Source organism: Cucumis sativus, chromosome 3, assembly GCF_000004075.3.
Source record: "Cucumis sativus cultivar 9930 chromosome 3, Cucumber_9930_V3, whole genome shotgun sequence".
In the NCBI taxonomy this organism is placed as follows: Eukaryota; Viridiplantae; Streptophyta; class Magnoliopsida; order Cucurbitales; family Cucurbitaceae; genus Cucumis; species Cucumis sativus.
This window is the reverse complement of record NC_026657.2, coordinates 2,455,602-2,476,853: the sequence shown is the minus strand read 5'-3', so window position 1 is coordinate 2,476,853 and position 21,252 is coordinate 2,455,602. Positions and strand designations below refer to the sequence as shown.

The 21,252-nt window shown below is 29.8% G+C and overlaps 2 protein-coding genes across 6 annotated transcripts; one reads left to right on the top strand and one right to left on the bottom strand.

Annotated features, from left to right (window-relative positions):
* The first annotated feature begins 351 nt into the window (after positions 1-351).
* Positions 352-8,537, top strand: LOC101213703 (oxysterol-binding protein-related protein 2A). Of its 5 annotated transcripts, none has more exons than XM_031882765.1 (12): positions 352-501; positions 636-1,096; positions 2,477-2,836; positions 3,787-3,826; positions 4,441-4,886; positions 5,055-5,210; positions 5,577-5,744; positions 5,860-6,000; positions 6,270-6,500; positions 6,614-6,727; positions 7,212-7,399; positions 8,046-8,537. In XM_031882765.1, the coding sequence occupies exons 2-11, from the start codon at positions 713-715 to the stop codon at positions 7,377-7,379; spliced, it is 2,208 nt and encodes a 735-aa protein (XP_031738625.1). In that variant the 5' UTR covers positions 352-501; positions 636-712; the 3' UTR covers positions 7,380-7,399; positions 8,046-8,537. The 5 variants fall into 5 exon arrangements, with proteins under 5 accessions (XP_031738625.1, XP_031738624.1, XP_011650411.1 ...); XM_031882764.1 differs by having other exon boundaries at positions 3,787-3,883; positions 8,055-8,537; XM_011652109.2 differs by having other exon boundaries at positions 3,787-3,883.
* Positions 8,538-13,143: 4,606 nt separating this feature from the next.
* On the bottom strand, positions 13,144-19,796 carry LOC101213948 (nitrate transporter 1.1-like). The gene is given in 5 exon segments (NM_001288600.1): positions 13,144-14,011; positions 18,572-19,149; positions 19,253-19,292; positions 19,395-19,572; positions 19,679-19,796. Coding segments are annotated over 5 exon segments (1,782 nt in total).
* Positions 19,797-21,252: the final 1,456 nt, after the last annotated feature.

Genomic DNA, 21,252 nt, shown 5'->3' with positions numbered 1-21,252 from the left:
GAGAGCGTGTGATAAAATGTGAAGGATGCGTGATTTGATTTTCTTTAAAATAAAAAATAAATTATAAAAAAGAAAGAAGGGAAAAAAACTAAAATATAAAAACTAGTGGAGTAAAATGAAAATTGATATTGTAAATATAAAGGGGAAAGAAGAGAGAGCAAAATGGGTAATAAAACCTAAATTTGAAGATACAAAATAGATGGAGTCCACCCCAAGAAACAAAGAAAAAAAAAAGTCACCCTTTGTACCACAACTCTATAATTAATTAATTGATTAATAAATTAATATATTATTATTATTATTTTTAAAAAAATTATTTTTTTAATTTTTAATTTTTAAATAATAGCTTTGCCTTCGTAAGCAAAAAATACTACACTTTCACTTCACTTCTTCATTTCTTCGTTTCTTCATTTCTTCATTTCATCTCTTTCTCTCTCTCTCTCTCCCTCTCTCTCTCTCTCTCTCATGTCGAATCCCTCTCAGTTTCAGAGCTTTTCAAAGGTCCGTCAATGGCGTCCAACCCATTTACTTCTCTCTCACCATTCAATCCCCACTTTCACAAACCTCGTTTCCCCTTTTTCATTCCCACCATCAAACTCCATTTCTCATAACAACTTCTTCTTTTTTTTATGTAGTGTTTCGATGGAGAACAGGGCTGATGGTTAAGTTTCATATAATGTTCAACAATTGAAGAAAACCAAGAAGAAATCAAATGCGGGTCAAGGAGATGCACCCACTCTGTTGCATCACTCTGGAGAATTTCAGTGGCGGAATCGGTGACCAGTCACCAGAGGAAGCCACGTCGTTGTCCCGGAGTAGAAGTTTGCCGGTGAGCATTCCGGCATTTTCGAATAATAATAACCCTTTGCAGATTTCTGGATCTATAACTAGGGTAGCTGGTGTTCTTCATAAATGGACTAATTACGGCAAAGGATGGAGATCGAGATGGTTTGTGTTGAGAGATGGTGTTTTATCTTACTCCAAAATTAGCCTTATATCTCCTGATGATGATGATGTTCGATTGATCGGAGAGATTTCGACGAATCGGCTTTCCAGAAGGAAGCGACACAAAACTGGGGGGATAGTTCATTTGAAGGTGAAAATTTGTAGTTTCTGTTCATTATGAATTTTGGGGGTTTTTTGTTTTCAGTTTATGAATTTGTTTGTTTTGATCTCAATTTCAACTTTGCCTTCAATGTTCTTCGATTCTGATTTTGTTGTTGTTTGTTGTTGGGGTTTGTGATTTTCGATTTTCGCTTGGTTCTTACAGTTTTAGTGGGTCACATCAGCAGGTGTTTTTAAACTGTTTCTTTAAAAAGCTCTAATTCATTGTGATTTATGTCTTATGATAATCTTCTTGCTATTACCCTTTGGTTATTTCAGTGATCAATCACAATTGCTGTTTCTTTATTTCTTTTTCCAATGTTCTTCTTTATAATTCCATTAATTCCTTTCATATTACTGTTCAAGGGTGTTTAATATTGTGATTACTCTTATTAAACAGAGTGCTGAATACTGGGTTCATTTTATTATTATTATTATTTTTTTGTGGTAACTTTTTTTATTTTTCTTTTGGAATTCTTGACGGGGTTTTAAAATTTTTAAAATTTTATTTTTTTTGGGGTTTGGGGAAAAAGTATGAGTGTAAAGATCTGACGGTAGGTTAAATATTATTTTAGGAAATAAGATGACGTAGTTGTTTTGGAAAACAAATTCTTTATTTTGGATTGTATTGTTTGGCTTGTATGGGTTCCACTTCCAATGGCATTGCTGCCTCTTTTTCTTTCTTTTTACTGTTATTTTGAGCTTAGCTTTAAAAAGAAAAAATTAAATTAATAAAAAAAAAAAAAACTTGGCATCTGGCTACAAATGAAAACAGGTGGGGACTAGCAACAATTGGTGGGACACCTCTATCCTCCATTTCTAAAACAGGATTTTTTTGTTAACTGTATAAGCGGAGGAGAGAGAATAGGAGAAAAAATAACTAAAGCGCAACAGAAAGAGAAAGAGGGAGAGGAGTTTATCTTTGTTAGATCTAAAAATTTTGCAGCTTTATTTTGGGGGTTCCTTGGGATTTTGCTAGAGTTTGAGGAAATGGATTCATCTTTTGATTGTTTGCATTGTCATGAGGAGAAGCATCATACAAGAAGCTTTTTTTGGTTTGTTTAAGCAAAAACTTGAGACCCCTTTTAATGTCTATGGTTTGAACGAGTCAGTTTAATTGGTTTCTTCTCTTGGTAAGCTTTTCTTAATGTATTACGTTATTGACTATTGAGTGTCTTCTTTTTTTCTTTCTTTTTTTTCATTTTTTTTACCTTTAAGTGTTGGAATGCTTTTAACTTAGCTATCATTAAGGTGGTGCTTAGTTTTAGTCAAAAAGATATTTTGTGATATTATTCAAATAATAATTGCATAGGGCCAAAATCCATCCATTTTGTAATTGATGTCATCGAGAATATGTTTTGTATCCTCGCAGGTATCACGGTTCCGAGAAAGCAAGTCAGATGACCGGCGGTTTTATATATTCACTGCCACAAAGACACTTCATTTGAGAACAGAATCGAAGAAAGACAGGGTGACCTGGATACAAGCTTTAGCCTCTTCCAGAAGCTTATTTCCATTGCAAATTGTGAATGATAATCTTCCCTTTGTACCAAATGATTTATCCCTTTCCACTCAGAAACTCAAGAAGCGTTTACTTGAAGAGGGAATCAGTGATGCAGTTGTTAAGGACTGCGAACAAATCATCCTCTCCGAGTTCTCAGAAATGCAGGGACAGCTGAAAGTACTTTTGGAAGAAAGATCTTGTTTGATTGATACCTTGAGGGAATTGGAGGTAACTTTTAGTTTTTTGGTAATTGATCAACATGTTTAAATCGAAGAACTTTAGGAGCTATGGTGTTAATTCTGTAATAAAACTTCAATTTTATATTCTTTAGGTGCTGCATATTTGTAATTTGATTTGATCTGGTCGGTTAACTTCTGAAGCTTTGAGGATTACTCCTTTCCATTTGCTAAATATATCATAAACTTCACGATTAGCTTTCATTAATGGAATGCAATATTCTCCCTTTTTAACTCGGGGAGAAGTTTCAACTTCTCTATGCAAACTTTGATTGTTGTTTTACCTCCTTATATATGAAATGCTCTATTTTACTCGTTTCTTTTTCTGGGTTTGGGATTCTTATATGAATCTATCATGGTCAAAACTCATTTTATAAAAAGTACAAGTGATCACGAAACTTAATCCACTCAAGCTCCTGTGGGGTCAAATATACTCTGGATTAATGTCAGAACCACTTGGATGTGATTTCACATGCAGATGTATATTTGCAAATTGTTGAACTTTCGACTTTTTGAGCTCTGAAAATTGACTCAAAGAAAAGGATAATCTGCTGTAACCATGTTTTTAGTACTTAAGGTTATCATGATTGGTTGAAACCTTGAAGGACATGGATCTTTTGTTTGCATTCCCTCTCTTATTTATTTCTTCTTTTTAATATGTTGTTAATTTCTTTGCTGGTATTTATTGTTGAAAGTGGTTGACAAACATTTTTCTTTGCTGTGTCTAAACAGTCATCCTATACTTCCTTTCACTTTTTTGTTGGGACCACTGTCATTCAAAATTTTTTGTTTTTAGTTCTTTAATACTAGATTAGGGTAGTCAGTATTTGTAGAGCATTAGTCTTTTTCATTTACTCGATAAAAAGTTTAGTTCTCAATACATAAGGTAACACTGCATTAAGGTAGTTAATATCCATTTCAAGCGTTTCAATTTATGTGCAGGCAGCTAATATAGAAATTGAAGCTAATGGAGTTCACAATGGTGAGTACCAGTTGATGAAACATGATTTTTCCACCGAATGCAGTGGAAAATATAGTGGTAAGCTGTGTTATATGAACTATTCTGGTTTAATGTTTACTCTTTCATTATAATCATTTTATCGCTATGTCTTGATAGCTAAGTAATGTAAGATATATTTTTCTACCCAAAAATATTTGCTTGGGTCAAGCTCTTGATCAGAATGCAATATTTCAAGCGTCCATGGGTAATTTCTTGTTGGTTGGCAGAAGGAAATTTTAATACTTTGCTGATTGAGGTTTTATAAAGATTAAATTTATGTGCTAGATTTGTTAGGTATTCAATATCTCATTAAAAGATTAATCTTTAATTAGTGTTTCACGATAATGTCTTGTCCCTTTCTTTTTTCATTTATTATTTTATTAATATTAGAAAATAGATGATATTTGGTACTAAATTTTTTGCCTTTCGTTGAAATTAATAATTGATTGAAGGAAAAGGTCTTAGGTGCAGAATATATCATTCAGATGGTGCAAGGGAAATCATACTATACAGTGAATGTTGAATTTGGTCCTATCATCTGTACTGCTTTGGTACTGGTTTCTATTGTTAAGAAACGTAGTTTTTAAATTTTACAGAATGTACTACTACCGAGTCTTCAGATGACGTTGAAAAGCAAGATCTTGAAGATGGGTCAGATGCTGATGAAAGTTTCTTCTATGACACTAAGGAAACGTTTTCAGAACTAAGTCTTAGCTGTGGGTCAGTAGAAGGGGCTTCTGATTCCTTAGATAAAGTTAAGGATCTTGAAAGTCAAAGAGATGATGTAGAAAAGATGCACCACAAACAGAGAATTGAAAATTCTGTTCATTTTAGTGTTCAGAGAAGAAAAAAGCTGCCAGATCCCGTGGAGAAAGAGAAACGAGTTAGTCTTTGGTCTATGATAAAGGATAATGTTGGAAAGGATCTTACACGAGTTTGTCTCCCAGTTTATTTCAATGAGCCCATATCATCGCTTCAGAAATGTTGTGAGGACATGGAATATTCTCACCTTTTAGACCAAGCATATGAATATGGAAGACAGGTGAGAAAGATATGCATATATACACTGTTTCTAATCACCGTTGTAGTTGCCTTTTAGATAGTATCTCTATTTCTCTTACGCTGATTCACCATCCGTGTTAAATTTATTTCAAAAGTAAAAATGAGACATGCTGTTGTTTTGCTGGCTAATCTTGAAATTTATTACCAGGGAAACAATTTCCTCAGAGTTCTCAAGGTTGCTGCATTTGCCGTTTCTGGTTATGCTTCCTCTGAAGGACGACATTGTAAACCATTCAACCCTTTGCTCGGGGAAACTTATGAAGCTGACTTTCCTGAGAAAGGGATTCGTTTCTTCTCCGAGAAGGTCAGTATACAGGAATATGTACAACACCATAAATGTGTTGTCTTTAGAGTTGTAACCTTGCAGTTTTTACCAATTAGTTGATGCTCTAGCTCAAAATGTACTGGGAAAAGAAAATAAGTAATTTCAATCATAGAGAAGCTATACTGATCAGGAGAAATTTTTCAAAAAAGATTAAAAAAGATGCAAGTTGGATATCAAGACTAATTAATCATACTAAAAATCTACCGTTTTTATAATAAAAAGCATAATATGTTAAACTTGTATCTGTACATAAACAAATTGACTGAGGAGAAAATGCTCTGTGATGATGGCTATTATTTACCTTTTCGTTTTAAATGTATTATTTTAATGATGTTTTAACCTCAGGTAAGTCATCACCCGACCGTTATCGCATGCCATTGTGAAGGCAGAGGATGGAGATTCTGGGGTGACAGCAATCTCCGATCAAAATTTTGGGGACGCTCAATTCAGCTCGACCCTGTTGGAGTTCTTAACCTGGAATTTGATGATGGAGAAGTATTTCAGTGGAGCAAGGTGAGATTGGATGCTGATTTTATTCTGATGAAAACAGATAAAAACTGCTTTCTATTTCTCAATTTATTTGAAGTTCTACTTGAATAATATCTTAAATTCTATTTATGATTTTCAGGTCACTACTAATATTTATAATCTCATTCTCGGAAAAGTATATTGTGATCACCATGGTACAATGCACATACGTGGTAATAGAGAATATTCTTGCACACTTAAGTTCAAAGAGCCTTCAATTCTTGATCGAAATCCTCATCAGGTTAGTGATATTATTGCAAAAGGTCCGTCCAATAATGAAGTTTTTCTTTGACAATATGTGGGGTGTGGGGTGGGGATCAAAGTTCAATATAAATTCATGCAGTTTGCACAATGCTTATTGGCCAATATTGAAGTTAACTTTATTGTTGGTCAATGTTGAACTGTTTCAATTTTTTTCTCTCTGAATTCTCTCTTTCACTATATATGAATGCATGTCTTTATATCTGTGTCAAACCTTATTTATCTTTCCATATTATCTGAAATCACTAGGTTCATGGATTTATTGAAGATGCTAGTGGTCGGAAGGTTGCCACAATATTTGGCAAGTGGGACGAAGGTATGTATTACGTGGAAGGTGAGAAGAATTGGAACCCAAAGCGCAATAGACCTCCAAGTGATGAGTTGATGCTGTGGAAAAGTGAAAAACCTCCTCCTGATCTAACTCGTTACAATTTAACTTCATTTGCCATCACTCTTAATGAACTGACACCTGACCTGAAGGTACATGTGATGTATTAACTCTGTATTTCATACATGTCATTTCTTTGTTGTCGAAGGCATTTACTTGTCCTATTTAATCTTATCTGATCCTTGGTGTGTGATCCCGGATTAAGGAAAGGCTTCCACCCACGGATTCAAGACTTAGACCGGACCAGCGACATTTGGAAAATGGTGAATATGAAAAGGCAAATGAAGAGAAACAACGCTTGGAGAGACGTCAGAGAATTGTAAGTTCAAGAAGCTATTGTCAGTTGTAGGGTTTGCAACTAATGAAAGAAATGTGGATGCTTTTACACTTACAAAGAAATGGTGAAATTTGAAAAGATACACTAAAATCCTGTTCTGTTAAATTATGTATAGGCCGATTTGATCGCATTCTTTTACCAATTTAATGAGGCTTTACTGGGAGTAGGTTTATAGTTGAGTTATTACTACAATTTAAAACAAGTCCAAAGGAAGTAAACAAGTAATATCTATTTACTAATTTGAGTCTAAAAAATGAGATTGTAGTATTCTTGGTAGATTTATACGCTTCTAGAAGATTATCACCCCATCCCTTGTGGATAAAGATCATAAGCTGGTATGGTTTTATTAACTATTTGGGGAGACGAGATTTTTGTTTGATCCATATATTTTACTATGCTTTATGTATTCATATTTCTTATTCCTTTAGCGTAACTTCTATAAGTCATTGTTTCTCTCACTAAACAGTCCAGGAAATTGCAAGACAATGGATGGAAACCCAGATGGTTTTGTAGGGAAGGTGAAGATGGGCCATACCGATACATGGGTGGCTACTGGGAAGCACGAAAGGAAGGAAACTGGGACAGTTGCCCAGATGTATTTGGCGAATTGAACGAGAGCATGGTTGGCGAATAGGGATCATGATTTTTAGACAGGTGAGTCGTTGGTTTTCTTTCCTATCCACAGATTTTGCCACTCCAATGAAATGCAAATCTAAGTATTTGCATATTGCTCCTTAAAACTTCTGCAATTTCCATCAACTTTGACGTTGCTTTCTTTATTAACACAATCACAAACCATTATTGAATCAATGCCTAGCATGGGTAATCGGCCACCAAGATCTTGAGGTAGAGGACATTTAAATTTCTCAAAGACATTTCATGACAGAACTATTCTAAGCTCTGATATCATAATTAGGAAGAGATATACTTTGGTAGGTTGTATAGTCCTACTTTCTTTTGCATGTTCTGTTGATTAAATTATCTAACGTATGGATCTTCAATCTACATCATTTGATCTAGGGCTAGGCAGTAAATAATTAAACAATTATCATATAACTTTATTACCATTAATAACTATTTAGTTTTTAGTTTTCTGTTTTTGAAAATTACCGTCTTGGCTCACAATTTAATTTTTGATACCACGAGTTCTTATGTTTCTTAGAGAAGCATTTGAATTCTGAACTAAATTACAAAAGCAAAAACAAGTTTAAAAAAGTACTATCTTTTAGCTTTCAAAACTTGATACTATCGTTCTTGATTTGGGATGATTTTTCAAGCTCTTTGAATTCAAATTTGGCAGATAATGCAGGAGTACCTCGAAAACGTCATCGAATCAGCAACGAATTCGGGTAGCCTGGCCTTCTTCAACTTCATTCTTTTTCACTATACTTATTCTCAAAGGTTAATAAGAACTGGTGATTCATCGAGCACTTAAGTAAAGAATTCTTCCTTCAGCTATACAGTGGTTTTAGGTTAAAATCTGAAGTACCATTTTGATGGTCATCCCTCTCTCTATAGCTTGCTTCTTTTTGAGCAATTGTTTAGTATTCTGATGTTTATATGAGAAGAGGAAAATAAAAAAAGAAAAATGTAATTTTTGCTCTCAATCCTTATGTAAGGTCATCTGTGCAGCTGAATATATACACATATATTCCATATATATATATATTATATATATAATTTTTTGCTGCTGCATTCAGCAACCTGTAAAACTGAAATTACTGTTGCTTTGTGATGAGCAATGAACAACATGTTTGAGGTTTATATTAAGAAATAACTTTTTTGGATGAAATTTTAACTGTTAAAAAAACTTGTTTATTTTCAAGAAAGAAATTTAGTGATGGAACATAATTTAGGGTCATTTGGTAACTTTTTGTTTTCTTAAATTAAATTCTGAAAAACAAGTGTGTTTGTTTACTGATTCCCTTATCGAAAATTGAAAAGAAAAAAAAGAAAAAAAAGGCTTTTAGAAAAATCACAATTAAGTCTATGTAATTAAATTTTATGGTTTAGTTTATTTTACTATATTTAAAAATAATACGGATACTTTTGTGAAAATAACTCATGAACTTTTATAGGAATATAGAATAATTTATTCTTTTTTCCAATTTTACGTGCAGTATTATATTATTGATTTATAATGGTATTTATCCTCCACTTTTGGATTTTTGTTGGTTAAATATAATTTTCATTTTATTTTAGTTATATTTATTATTCACAGTTTCTCTTTCTTTTTTTTTTTTTTGTTCAAGAAGCCATTTCTCTTTTTCTTTTTATAAGATACATTTCCAGGGATATATTGAATTTAGTTTTGCATCATGATGTGCAATCCATTTTTTCGTATATACTATGTTTCTTTTCTTTCTTTTCAATATTTTCTTATATATTTTTGGAATATATAATTTGGTATATTCACCCTAACCTTTTATAGTTACATAATTTCTCATATTGTATCTTTTTTCAATATATAATGTGTTCACCAATGTATTATGATCATATGCGATGAATATTTTTATATATAATGTGGTTTTTTCTGTAATATTTTCATATGTACTTAGTTTTTTATATTATATTTTCAAATATATAATGTGGTATATTCACAGTAATCTTTTCTAACCTTGTAACTTTTTTAAATACACTATTTTATTCGCGATTTTCTTTGTCGAGAAGATCTCAAACGAAAATGTGTCTTAAAAAAAAAGATGAATGTCCTGTTGGAAAAAAAACAAAAAGAAACATGCAAAATAAATATAGCTAAAATGAACTGAGAAATATATTTAAGCAATAAATCTTTAAAATGAAACATATAAATCAAATAATATAATAATACACATTAATAACTAGTAATTACCTATAAATAGTAATTACAAGATATATCATATTCATTGCAAAATCATATTTGATAATATTTTTTAAAAAAATTTCTTTATTTTTTAATATAATTAAATGGTATAAAATTAGAAACTTTATTGAGAGGAGTATTAATGTTAATTTTTTTTTCATAAAAATACAATAATTAAGATTAGGACATTTTTCAAACACGAACTCAACTAGGTTATACCTTTAAAATATTTTTTTTAGAAAAATTAAGACTTCATTTAGTAATCATTTCATTTTTTATTTTTTTTATTTTTAAGTCTTGTTTCTAAATTTTTCTTTATTAAAAACAAAAACCAACTGATTTAAAAAAGTTTTTTTTTTTCTTTTTTTGATTTTGAGTTTTCCTACTAATTTAAGAAGCAACTTTCTTAATTTGAATTAGTTACCAATACATATCCATTTTAAAAAAATTTAAAGTCAAAATAGATAATGAATAATTACCAAATACACTCTAAATTGTTAGTAATTTTAAATTTGATAGTACATGAAATAAAATTATTATAACACCCTAAAGACTACAATTATTATAAAATCTAAAAAAAACTTGGCCTTCTACGTTATTGCTATAACATATATTAAACAATTTTTCTCAACCAAAGTTGAGAAGAAAAGAAAATACTTGTGTATTGGTACCAAATTCTATGTACCAAATTCTACGTAATTGAATCTATGTACCAAATTCTTTATACTTCTTTTCTTGAAATATTTTCTGTTTTTGTACATACCAAAAGAGTAGATGCATAAAAATAGGTGCATTTCTATTGCTCACTATTGTTTACTTGTACTAAATAATTTGATAATTGTTCTTTTAAGATCAAACACTTTATGATATTGGTAAGATAAAATATGATATTGTCACCGACAAAGGATAAAAATAGATTCATAGATTGTTTATTTATTAGTATATAAGAATGAGGATATTAGCCATATATAACTTTTGGTTTGCTAACACATATAATATGTAAGTGTAACTATGTTTGTTTTGGCTAAGTAAATGAATTCTTAATAGAAACTTCATCATAATTAACATCTCTAATACTACCTTTTCCTTACTAATTGAAGGGTTACATTTATGGAGGTTTGTGGAATAATTGATAGGAACAAGGAGATACATAGATTTCAATGTTCATCCTATAATATATAAAATCTAATTATTCACTCATAAATTATTGGTAGGATATATATTGAGGCCCCTTTCAAAATTATTGAGGTAGTTGGAACAATTGAGGAGAGAGTATTTAATAAATATTTTGCAAACTTTAGGGGTAGATATTTGATTTTATAGTGATCCACTTTTATCATTTCAATAAAATATATAATTGTATTTTTAATCCAAAATATGAGAACAAGAACAAGATTCATGTGGATTTGAAATATCATTCCAATGAAAAGCTTACAAGCATAACTTATATCATTTTCACTAATAAATTTTTGTGCCTTCATATTTATGGGTGCTTAACAAAATATATATTTGATGATTTTAAAGATTTTAGTCAACTCAATATACAAAATCATAGATGGGATCTTAACTATAAATTCGATATGGCCCTTTCACAAGTTACCAAGAAAGAATGCTATTTGGGAGGTCACTCGAACAAAATTAAAGTGTCAAACACATCGAGGTATAATGGATTAAAAGATCGATTATATAAACTTGCAAAAGTTTGTTCTTCAAAATACAACTTCTGAGGGTGAAGGATAAACTGATTATGAATCTCCTAGATCTAATATGCATAATGGACAAGAAGAATGTTATATTTTTTCTTCTGAAGTTTGAATAACTAAATCTTCAAAATAGTCGTGAAAGTGTTGAGGGAAGCCATCAATGACCACCAAAGAGAACAACACATAAGAGTTCAATATTTTTCAATCGGTAGTGTCGATAGAAAACAATGGGTATCAAACCATGGGGTTCATGTACTACCTAGCATGTGTCTAAAAAAATAGGTATTATAAATGATTATGAATGAAGACACAAACAATTAAGATGATTAGAATGTGACAAAGGAAAATGTGGGAATGACACCAAATTTCAAGATACAATCGTGATTGAGACTATTAGGACACTATAGTAAATGTGTCACATCCGACTTTAGCTACTAAAGGGAGCATTCTTTTCACATTTTAAAAGTGCATTCAACTTTGGTTACCGAAGGGAGTGGTCTTAATTTTGTAGTGAACATATGGCCAACAAGCCTCGACTCTCTATAATGAAGTTTGGTCATCTTGTTGAAAATGTGATTCAAAGGATTGAGATAGGTAGTAAGGTGTGGTCCTTTAGAAGCTAAACCATCTGTGAGTAAAATGTCAAAATTATTGGAGACTTAATCATGCAACCACAATATTTTTTTAGGGGTGTGTTGTCGAGGTAGACCTTTTTTTTCCTTTTTTTTTTTTAAGAATAATTTTGATCCATGAGTTAAGAAATCAAATAAAAAGTTGTATTTGATGTATCCACAACAAGTGTATATAAGTGGACATTAATGCAATATGGAGGGTTGTGACATCTTAAAATAAGAAAGTATGATCACACATGCTTGATTGAAATTTTGATTCACACTACCAACATGCAAGCTAGTGCTTTTTTAATTAGACAGTAAATTAAGAACAAGTTTCGAGAGATGTGACTCGCAATATATATAATAGTGTCAAGTGCTTTAGTGGTAGTGACCAAAGAATCACAAATGTTGCCAATACTAACTTTAGAGCTCAAATTCAAATAACCAAAGTTCATTGAATCTCTTCTATTGCTGTGCACCTTCCTCCATAAAATATTTGTATCAATAAACTATCGAAACACGGATCCTTCCTATATAAAACAAGTCAAAATTGTCTATTTGTAAACTTCCTCTTATTCCTAAGTTCCAATGTGTGATATTATAAAACTTGTAGCTTTACGCCTTTAAAGTCTAGTTTAAATTTAACGTAAATAGATTTATTTTTATAAATAAAAAAAATGATATTTAGTTCAATTTGCAACAATCTTTATTTCATAGAAGAAAAATATGATATTAGAATACTAATTTTAATTTATTGCATTATAGCAAGTAAAGAGAAGTAGTTGGACTACTATATTATTATTTCATTATTCAAATTAAATCAGTCAAACAACCAAGACCAATTCTCCAATAATCAAATTAAGAATGGTTTTCAATCATTTCAATCAGACAAATTATTTTTTACAAAGAACCATATTCAACGATTTAGGTTAAAAGATGCACGATTTGATGTCGACAAAAAATTATCTAAAAAAAGAAATTTACTAAAAAAACTAATGCAAATGAATTATGGGACATACTTTATAAAATTCAATCATTGTGTAGTACTAATTATTTCTTGGTATTCATTGATTCATCATAATAATATCATTGATTGATTGACAATTATAGTCAACCACTCCCAAACGTTCAAATTTCCCTTTTTCTTTCTCTATTCATTTTTCATATTCTATGCAAGAGATTACAAACTTTAATATGCCGAAAAGGCAAAAAGTAGATCAGATGAGAAGCACTTTCCCTTTAAGCATGGCAAACCATTTCTGATTCCTCCAATTCAATTCCCTCTTCAGCCAGCCTCTTGTCTTTGTACACATACCATTTTGCACAAACCAAATAAATCCCAAAATTCAAAGCACTCAAAATTGCCAAAAGCCAATAGAAATCGTAAAGCTTCCCTTGGTTGAGATTATCAGCCAACCATGGCTTATTTCCAGTTATTTTGTGCACAATTGTCACCAAAAAAGAGCTAAAAAAAAACCCTAATGATAATGTGCTTAGAAATAGCCCTGTGCTCATTGTTTTCATCCCTTTGGGGCACTCCCTTAAGAAGAAATCAAGTTGCCCTATATATGTAAATGCCTCACCTGACCCTACCAAAAAGAATTGTGGTATCAACCAAAAGACACTCAAGGGTAGCTCGGTTGTCTCATTAACCATATGATGCGAAGTCGCAACTCTTAGTCGCTTTAGCTCGGCTAGGGCTGCGGCTACCATTGCGAAGATCGACAGAACTAAACCGACACCAATTCGTTGTAATGGGGTAAGGCCTTGAGGGTTTTTTAGAATCTTTCGAGCAATGGGGACGATGAGTCGATCATATATAGGAACGGTTAAGAGAATGCTTCCTACGAAAAAAACAGTGAGGGAGGCAGCAGGAATTTCAAACGATTTTCCGATGTGGCGATCCATGGTGGTGGCTTGTGAGACAGAGAAGGTGGTCATTTGGGCATAGACTGTCCAAAACATTATGTTTGTGGCCCAAATGGGAAGCATTCTTATTACCATTTTTACCTCTTCAACATCAGTTAGGGTTGATATGTTCCATTTATTCATTAATGCAATGTCAGCCCCTTTTTCTGGCTCTCTTATGGCTGCTTTGTCCAAAAATCTGTAAAAAAGATGAAACAAAAAGAAATAGAAAATGAAAAAATCAATTCCTTGGTTTGAAGTTATTTTTCATCAGGATTCAAAATTTCATATCATCATTTAACAATTTTTTTTTTTTTTTAAGAAAAAAGATCTACCCAATTGTTCTTTAATTTTCTTTATTATATACCAAAGAAAGAACGTATGAGATTAGATGCAACTAAACTGTTCTAAAACCTGTGTCAAAATAATTAAACAATATGCAATATTACAGAAAAAGATACCATTTTACTTTTAGAATCAAATTGATTTTATGCAAAGTGTTCAACTAAAGATCTATTTTTAAAAAGTAGACATCTTAGTGAGATTAAAAATAATAATATAATATAAATAAAATATTAGAGATACCCCACCAATTGAATCTTAATTAATTAGAATCTTTTGTAGTAAAAAATGTTTGATGATTCACACTATCAAGGGTCTAAAGAATCCAACTAAACTTTATTTTTATTCATGGAACAAAAAGTACGTTCCCCACAATAAAATTAAATTTACTTTTCTAAAGAAAAGTGTAGCAAATGTAAAGCAATAATTAAATTAGTTCTACTTTGAAATCTTGGAAATTGTGTAGTTTGATGAAAACAAGTTCTAATTATAAATATGGGACATGAAAGGAATATTCTCAATCAATGGGAATAAAAAAAAAATTAATTAATTAACTTAAGTAAATAATAATAATTTAATATGTAACAAAAGATGGGCAACTCATTCTAATAATTACTTCGTGATGCTTAAAATTTAATAAATACTTAGTTTTTTAAAATTATAAGAGCAACTCATACTTGGTTAGGGTTAGTTGAATTAAGTTCACTCACGATTGTTTTTTATAATTTATTTTTTAAAAAAGAATGGTTTTTAAATATAACAAAATGAACAAAAGTATTTAAAAATATAAAAAAAATTCTCAATATAGATTATGAGATTTTGTTATAATTAGTGTTGTCATTTAAAATTACATCTTTTTAAAATCTAAATAAAAATTTAAAAAAAAAAGCAACAAATTTTTTTAAAAGCTCCCAAAGAAGGGAGACACAAACCAACAAAATTGTATGTAGGACTAAGAGTATAAATGGAAAATTAACGTTATAGGCTTTCTAAAATCTGTTTTTTTTGTAAGATACAAAAAAGTGCATATTTTAAAACTCAAAGGATGAAATGAATAAGAAAATTGCATTATATGACAAAAAAAAATTAGAAAAAAATAGTTTATAATACATCTTTTTTGCATATTGTAAATTTAACAAATAATTAGAGAGTAATTTGACGATAATCTACTTTTAAATTTACTATTTTTGAAAATTAAAAAATGTAAGAGACATATACTCTATTATCATAATATTTTTTACTACTTATCCAATTAATATACCCTTACAATTGAAGAAATAAATCTTTTAGGAAAGAATACAAAAGAGAGAGAGTGTGTGTGTTAGAAGATGCAATTAAAAGAATGTGGAAGAAAAGGTTGAAAAATGAAGAAGGGGTTAAGTGGGGAAGGTCAAAAGTGGGATTTTGTAAGCAAAGAGAGACGACAAATAATTCATTTTAATTTGGGAAGACAACCTGTCCCCAACATTAATTGTTATTTCTCGTGACCCTTTTTTATTTTTTCTATCAAATTATTGCACTTTAGATCTATCTCTTTATGTTTTTCATTTTTTTCTTATAATGCTCTCAATTAAACAACAAAATTATTTTAAATATTACAAAATATATTACAAAATTTCTAAAATCTCTAATTTTCATATTTATTATATTTAAAAAATTTCCTTTTAACTTATTTATACATTTAACAAATTTATCATTGAGTACTAAAATGATAGATGTTTGTCTAAGTCTATTATGGTATATCAAATAAGATTTTACTTAAGTTTTGTTTTCTTTTCATTAAAAAAAGGTGAAAGGAAAAGTTGACACAAGAGAAGTTTGAATTGTTAGAAAACTTTTTCATTAAACTTTGTCTCAGACTCTCCATTGAATTATTATAGGAGTAGAGAAGTTTAGGGCTATATAAAATAATATGTAATCATTCAAAATTTGAAAAAGAATTATAAAAGCAAAATATTTTTTTTCTTAATTAAAATGTTTTAAATTTTAGTTTAAGGGTTAAACTCAAGCCTCGCACTTTTCATTTTCTTAAATTAAACTTGAGGTAAATTAGAGAATTTAATACTTTATTTAAAAGAATAAAAGTATTATTGTAGTAATAAATGAAAATATCAAAATCAAGTGAGGTAAATGCATGCATTTTATCAACAAGGATACTCAACCCTAGCCACACAATCAATTCACTCCTAGAAAAGAGTAAAAAATGTGTTAAAAACAAAGAAGAGTGAGAGATGACCACAAAAACTTAACTCAACTATCATTAATATTACGTTGAGGACATTCAAATTTCTTTAACACTAATTTTACTTAAAGAAAATAAAAGAAGAAAATATATGATCAAAACAGACAATACTACATAACTACAATTGAGTTTTTTCTTATATAAATTATTTTATATGAATGATAGATACTGATAGCTTCGATATAAAATTTTACTATGTTTGTAAATCTTTTCACGTAAGTTTGTCTTTTAGTATAATTTTTTTCCTTAAATTCAATATGGACATCAAATTCCTTAAAATATTTTGGTGTGAAATCATTTTCATATTCTATTAATGGCTATTGATTCTTTGCTAAGAATCATTGCAACCGTTGTGCAAAAATGCAATTTTTTTAAAACTACAATCACTTTTTTAATTTTGGGATGAGTACAATTTAAACATCACTTAAAGTATTATTATTGGAGTAATTAATTAATTAAATGAATGTGACATGATAAAATATCTTTCAATTATTGATGGATATTTTGTAGGGTATTTTCTTCAAATATATATTTTACACCCTAACTCTTATTATTATTTTTTTAAAAGTAATTCTTCTATAAATACTCTCAAAAGTTTTCTAGCTAGGAAAGGAAAAAATAGAAAATGAAATTTCTTAATTTAAAATATGATTTCTACTTTTCAAAAAAGGATTAAAAATCTTTACTTTAGTCTTACAATTTGGCACATTCTACTCTTTCATTAATGATTATTTATTTATTTATTTATTAAAGACAGGAATCCTAACAACACCATATTTGATAATTAGCTATTTTTCTTTTTACAATTTATGTTTGACTTGATTTGTCTACCTTTACTTAATAAGGCAAACAAAAGTTTAGATAACTGATATTTGTTCTTGTTGAGGACTAATATGTATGTATTAAGTTTAAATCTCTCCACCTCTATTTATAATAAAAAAATTCAAAATATAGTTTTTATATTTTAAAAAAATAAAATAAATTTGACTCAAAATTTTGAAATTATAAAACATCTAGGATAATAAAATAAAATATTTGAAAACTTCATTTTTAAAAATGAAATATTTACAAGATGATAAAAAAAGACCTTTAATAAAGTTGCAACTAATAATATTTGGATTAACAAATATAGGAAAACGTGGTAAACAAATAACAATATATTGCGATTTATTTTAGATATATTATAACATTTTGATGTATTTATAAATATTTTGAACAATTTTCTTTGAAAGAAATTAAGATTTAAGAAAAGACAAAACAAAAGAAGGGGGTTTGGTTCACTGTTACCATTTTCAGGGCAGACAAAAAGCATGAGGATGGTTTCTCCAAGAAGAAAATGACTTTTGAATAAATCACTTTGAAGTTTGATCGTATAATTTCAATAACAACTTTCAAAATAATTTTCAAAGCCTATTATTATTATTATTACAACTATTCTCCACCAAACATATCTAAAGAGATAAGCCCTTTTGTTTCTTTTCCTTATACAAACTCTTTTATATAATTGCCCTCATTTTTTATATGGCCTAATCTTATGAATCAAAACCTAACATCTATTGAAAATTAAGAAAAAATAATAGAAAAAAAGAACAAGAATCTTGAATTTTTAAGTTGGAATAAATGATATCTCTCTTATTATTGATAGAACTATTAAGAATAGTCCATGTGGTCCTTTGGAAAAGAAAAACAAAACAAACATGTTCATAGATGTGAAGGGTGAAGATTTTATTCTATGTCAATATTGCTTATAAAGTTATAAATAGTTTATTAAGGTTCGAGAAAAAAATTTGGTATTGAGTTGAATAGGTCAAACTAGTTATCAAATAAAAAATAATGTTAAAGATATTTTCAAATAAAGCAAAATGAACTAAAATATTGAAAAAATGTACAACAAAATTTCAGATCTATCAATAAAAAACACTGATCATATCCATAGACATTGATAGACGTGTTTATCACGAATGAAATGTGAAATTTTATCAATATTAACCTTTTTGTCATTTACATTAATTTTTTAAAGGGTTAGGTGGCATTTTCTTTAAAACATTAGGTTGTTATTATTAATTCTATGTATAATTAACCATTGCCCTTGTAGACTTAGTAATTTCAGCTTATTTACGTTTATGGTGTATATTAATTGAAGAGATTGGCAAATAAGGAACTCAAAGAACTAACCTGAACTGTTTAGAACGAGGAAGCTTTTGTTTCTTCATCTTCCCGTTTTTCCTTTCATCTTCAAAGTCATCAATGTCCAACAAAAACGACGAATCAGTTGGCAAATCCATATGTCGTTTCCTCCAAGCAGCGACAATAACCGTAGCAATCTGTGTCAACGGGCTACCGACCAACTTCTTGAATCGATATTTTTTTGTTCCGGAGACAAATACAACTAATCCAGCTACAATGGCACAAGCACAAATACCGTACCCCCATTGTCGCCCTAAATTGTCTTGAATGTAGACGAGAACTGTCACGGCAGCGAGCGATCCAATACTAATAAAGAAGAAGAACCAGTTGAAGAAGGCAGTCATTTGGGCTCTCTCCTCTTTATCTGACTCATCAAACTGATCGGAACCGAAACCAGAGACACTGGATTTCAATCCACCAGTGCCGAGAGCGGTCGTGTAAAGAGCGATGTAGAGGATCGTCAGTTGAAAGTCGGTGGCGGGAGCGCAATGTGATGACGACTCTACTGTGCATCTCGGCGGGCGGAGGGAAGGAATTATGGTAGAAATGGTTAAGATTGTAACACCCTATAGAAAAAAAAAAGTTGATATATCTTTTATCCAATTTTCAAACCACACCCCTAAATAATGCAAAACTTTTATATACATATAATTGAAAAAAAAAAATTACAGTTGCTTGGATGGCTGCAAAGATGGCAATTGTGAGGTACCTAAAAAAATGAATAGGAATATTCAAAGTGAGACAAAAATAAAGACAATCTTAAAAGAAGAAAATCTAAAAAGTTTTAATTTATTTTTTTTAAAATTAGAACCTGCCAAGAAATGTATCAGCAATGAAACCACCAAGAAGACAAAGCATAAAGGAAGTGCCAAGAAAATTAGTGACAATATTAGCAGAAACTGCATTCCCCAAATGCATAGTTCCTGTCATATATGTCACCAAATTCACAGCAATTCCAAGTGTTGTAAGCCTCTCTACAGCCTCACCTCCTGAAAAAAAAAAAAAGGAAAGAAAGAAAAAAGCTTTATTTTCCAACCCGACTTTTCGAGACATCTGATATGAATGAAAAGAGGAAGGGTGTGTTTAAGTTGAGACCGAGAATCATGGCAGCTGCGGTCCAGCGACCGGTTTTTGAGCGGTCAGCAGGGCGGCCTTTGTAGTCCCAAGCATCTGGGAGAATAGCTTTGGTCTGTGAGTGAGTAGAGGAATTCATGGCTTTTGAAACCAAAGAAGAAAAATGGTATTTTTAACTTTGTGTATGCAAATAAGTGATGAGAGAGAGAGATGGAAGATGTGTGTGGTTTAGGCAATCAATGAAGAGAGGAAAGGGGGTTTTTTATAGGGTGGAAAATGATTGTCAAATATTTGAGGCCATTTGTCCAGATAATTATCATAATCTTGGGATTATGACTATTTTACTTCTTTTTTTTCTCCTATTTCTTCTATTCCACACTCTATTCCTTCACTATTCCTCGCCACATCTCTTCTATACGTCACTCGTCTCCACTCCTCTATTTTACTGTTCCTCACTTTTACAAACATAAATTATAATAACCCAAACTATAATAATCTACATTTAAACATGAACTATAATAACCCTCAAACTACAATAATTTACGTACTATAATAACTCGCTTCATGTCCCAAACGTTTTCTTAGTGAGTTCATTTATTATTTACTTTTATTATTTTGAACATTGGTTACTTAGTTACCGTATTACTAAGGGATTGATTTTCATTTTAGTCTCTTTACTTTTTTTTTATTAAGTCTTAATTAATTCAATTTAATTTGGTGCTAAGATTTTCTTAGAAAAGATTTAAGGGACGTTTGCAAAAATAGCAAAAAAGTTTATGATAATAAAACTCATGTTATTATATTTTATATATTGCAAAAGTAACAAATTTAAAATCAGAGGGCTACTCTGATAGTCGTCTCATATATCTAATTATTTGTCATATTTGCAATATAAACAATATAAAAAAGCGTACTTTGAACTGTCTTTTTCTAATTTTTTTTCTCATCTAATGCAATTTTTCAAGTTTTATCATAAAACATATATTATCTAAAAGTTATCATTTTGGTATTTATCTTTTTTAAAGTGTTCAATTTTAGTTCTTATAATTCTAGTATTTCAATTTTAGTTCTTATATTTTAAATAAATATAAATGTAATATTTCAAAGTAAATTTATTAGTTGAAATTTGTTAAATAAACAATAATAATTTTCATGTTTTCGAAAATTCAGTAAGGTATGTTTTATAAATTTATAGTAAAAGTGTTAATGGATAAATTTTTTTAATAAAAAAACAAATAATATACTAATTGATGGCCTAAATTTAAGATTTATTAAAATTAAAGTAACTAAACTACCAACTAAAACTAAACAAAGTTGAAAAATAAGAACCACCAAACTAATACGAAAAGTACATTACCCATATTAACATTCTCTTTATAAAATTTGAAAATATGATTACATTATTGGGCCATTTCTTGCATGAAATTATTATTATTATTTAGATAAGAAATTAACTTCAAAACAATTTAACCTTTTTATTGAAAATTCAATAACTAAATTTAGATAACAAAATGTATAAGAACCAAAGCAATAAAAATTAAAGAGATAACTTGAGTGAATAGGTACATATACAAACATCTCTACTAAGTAGACAC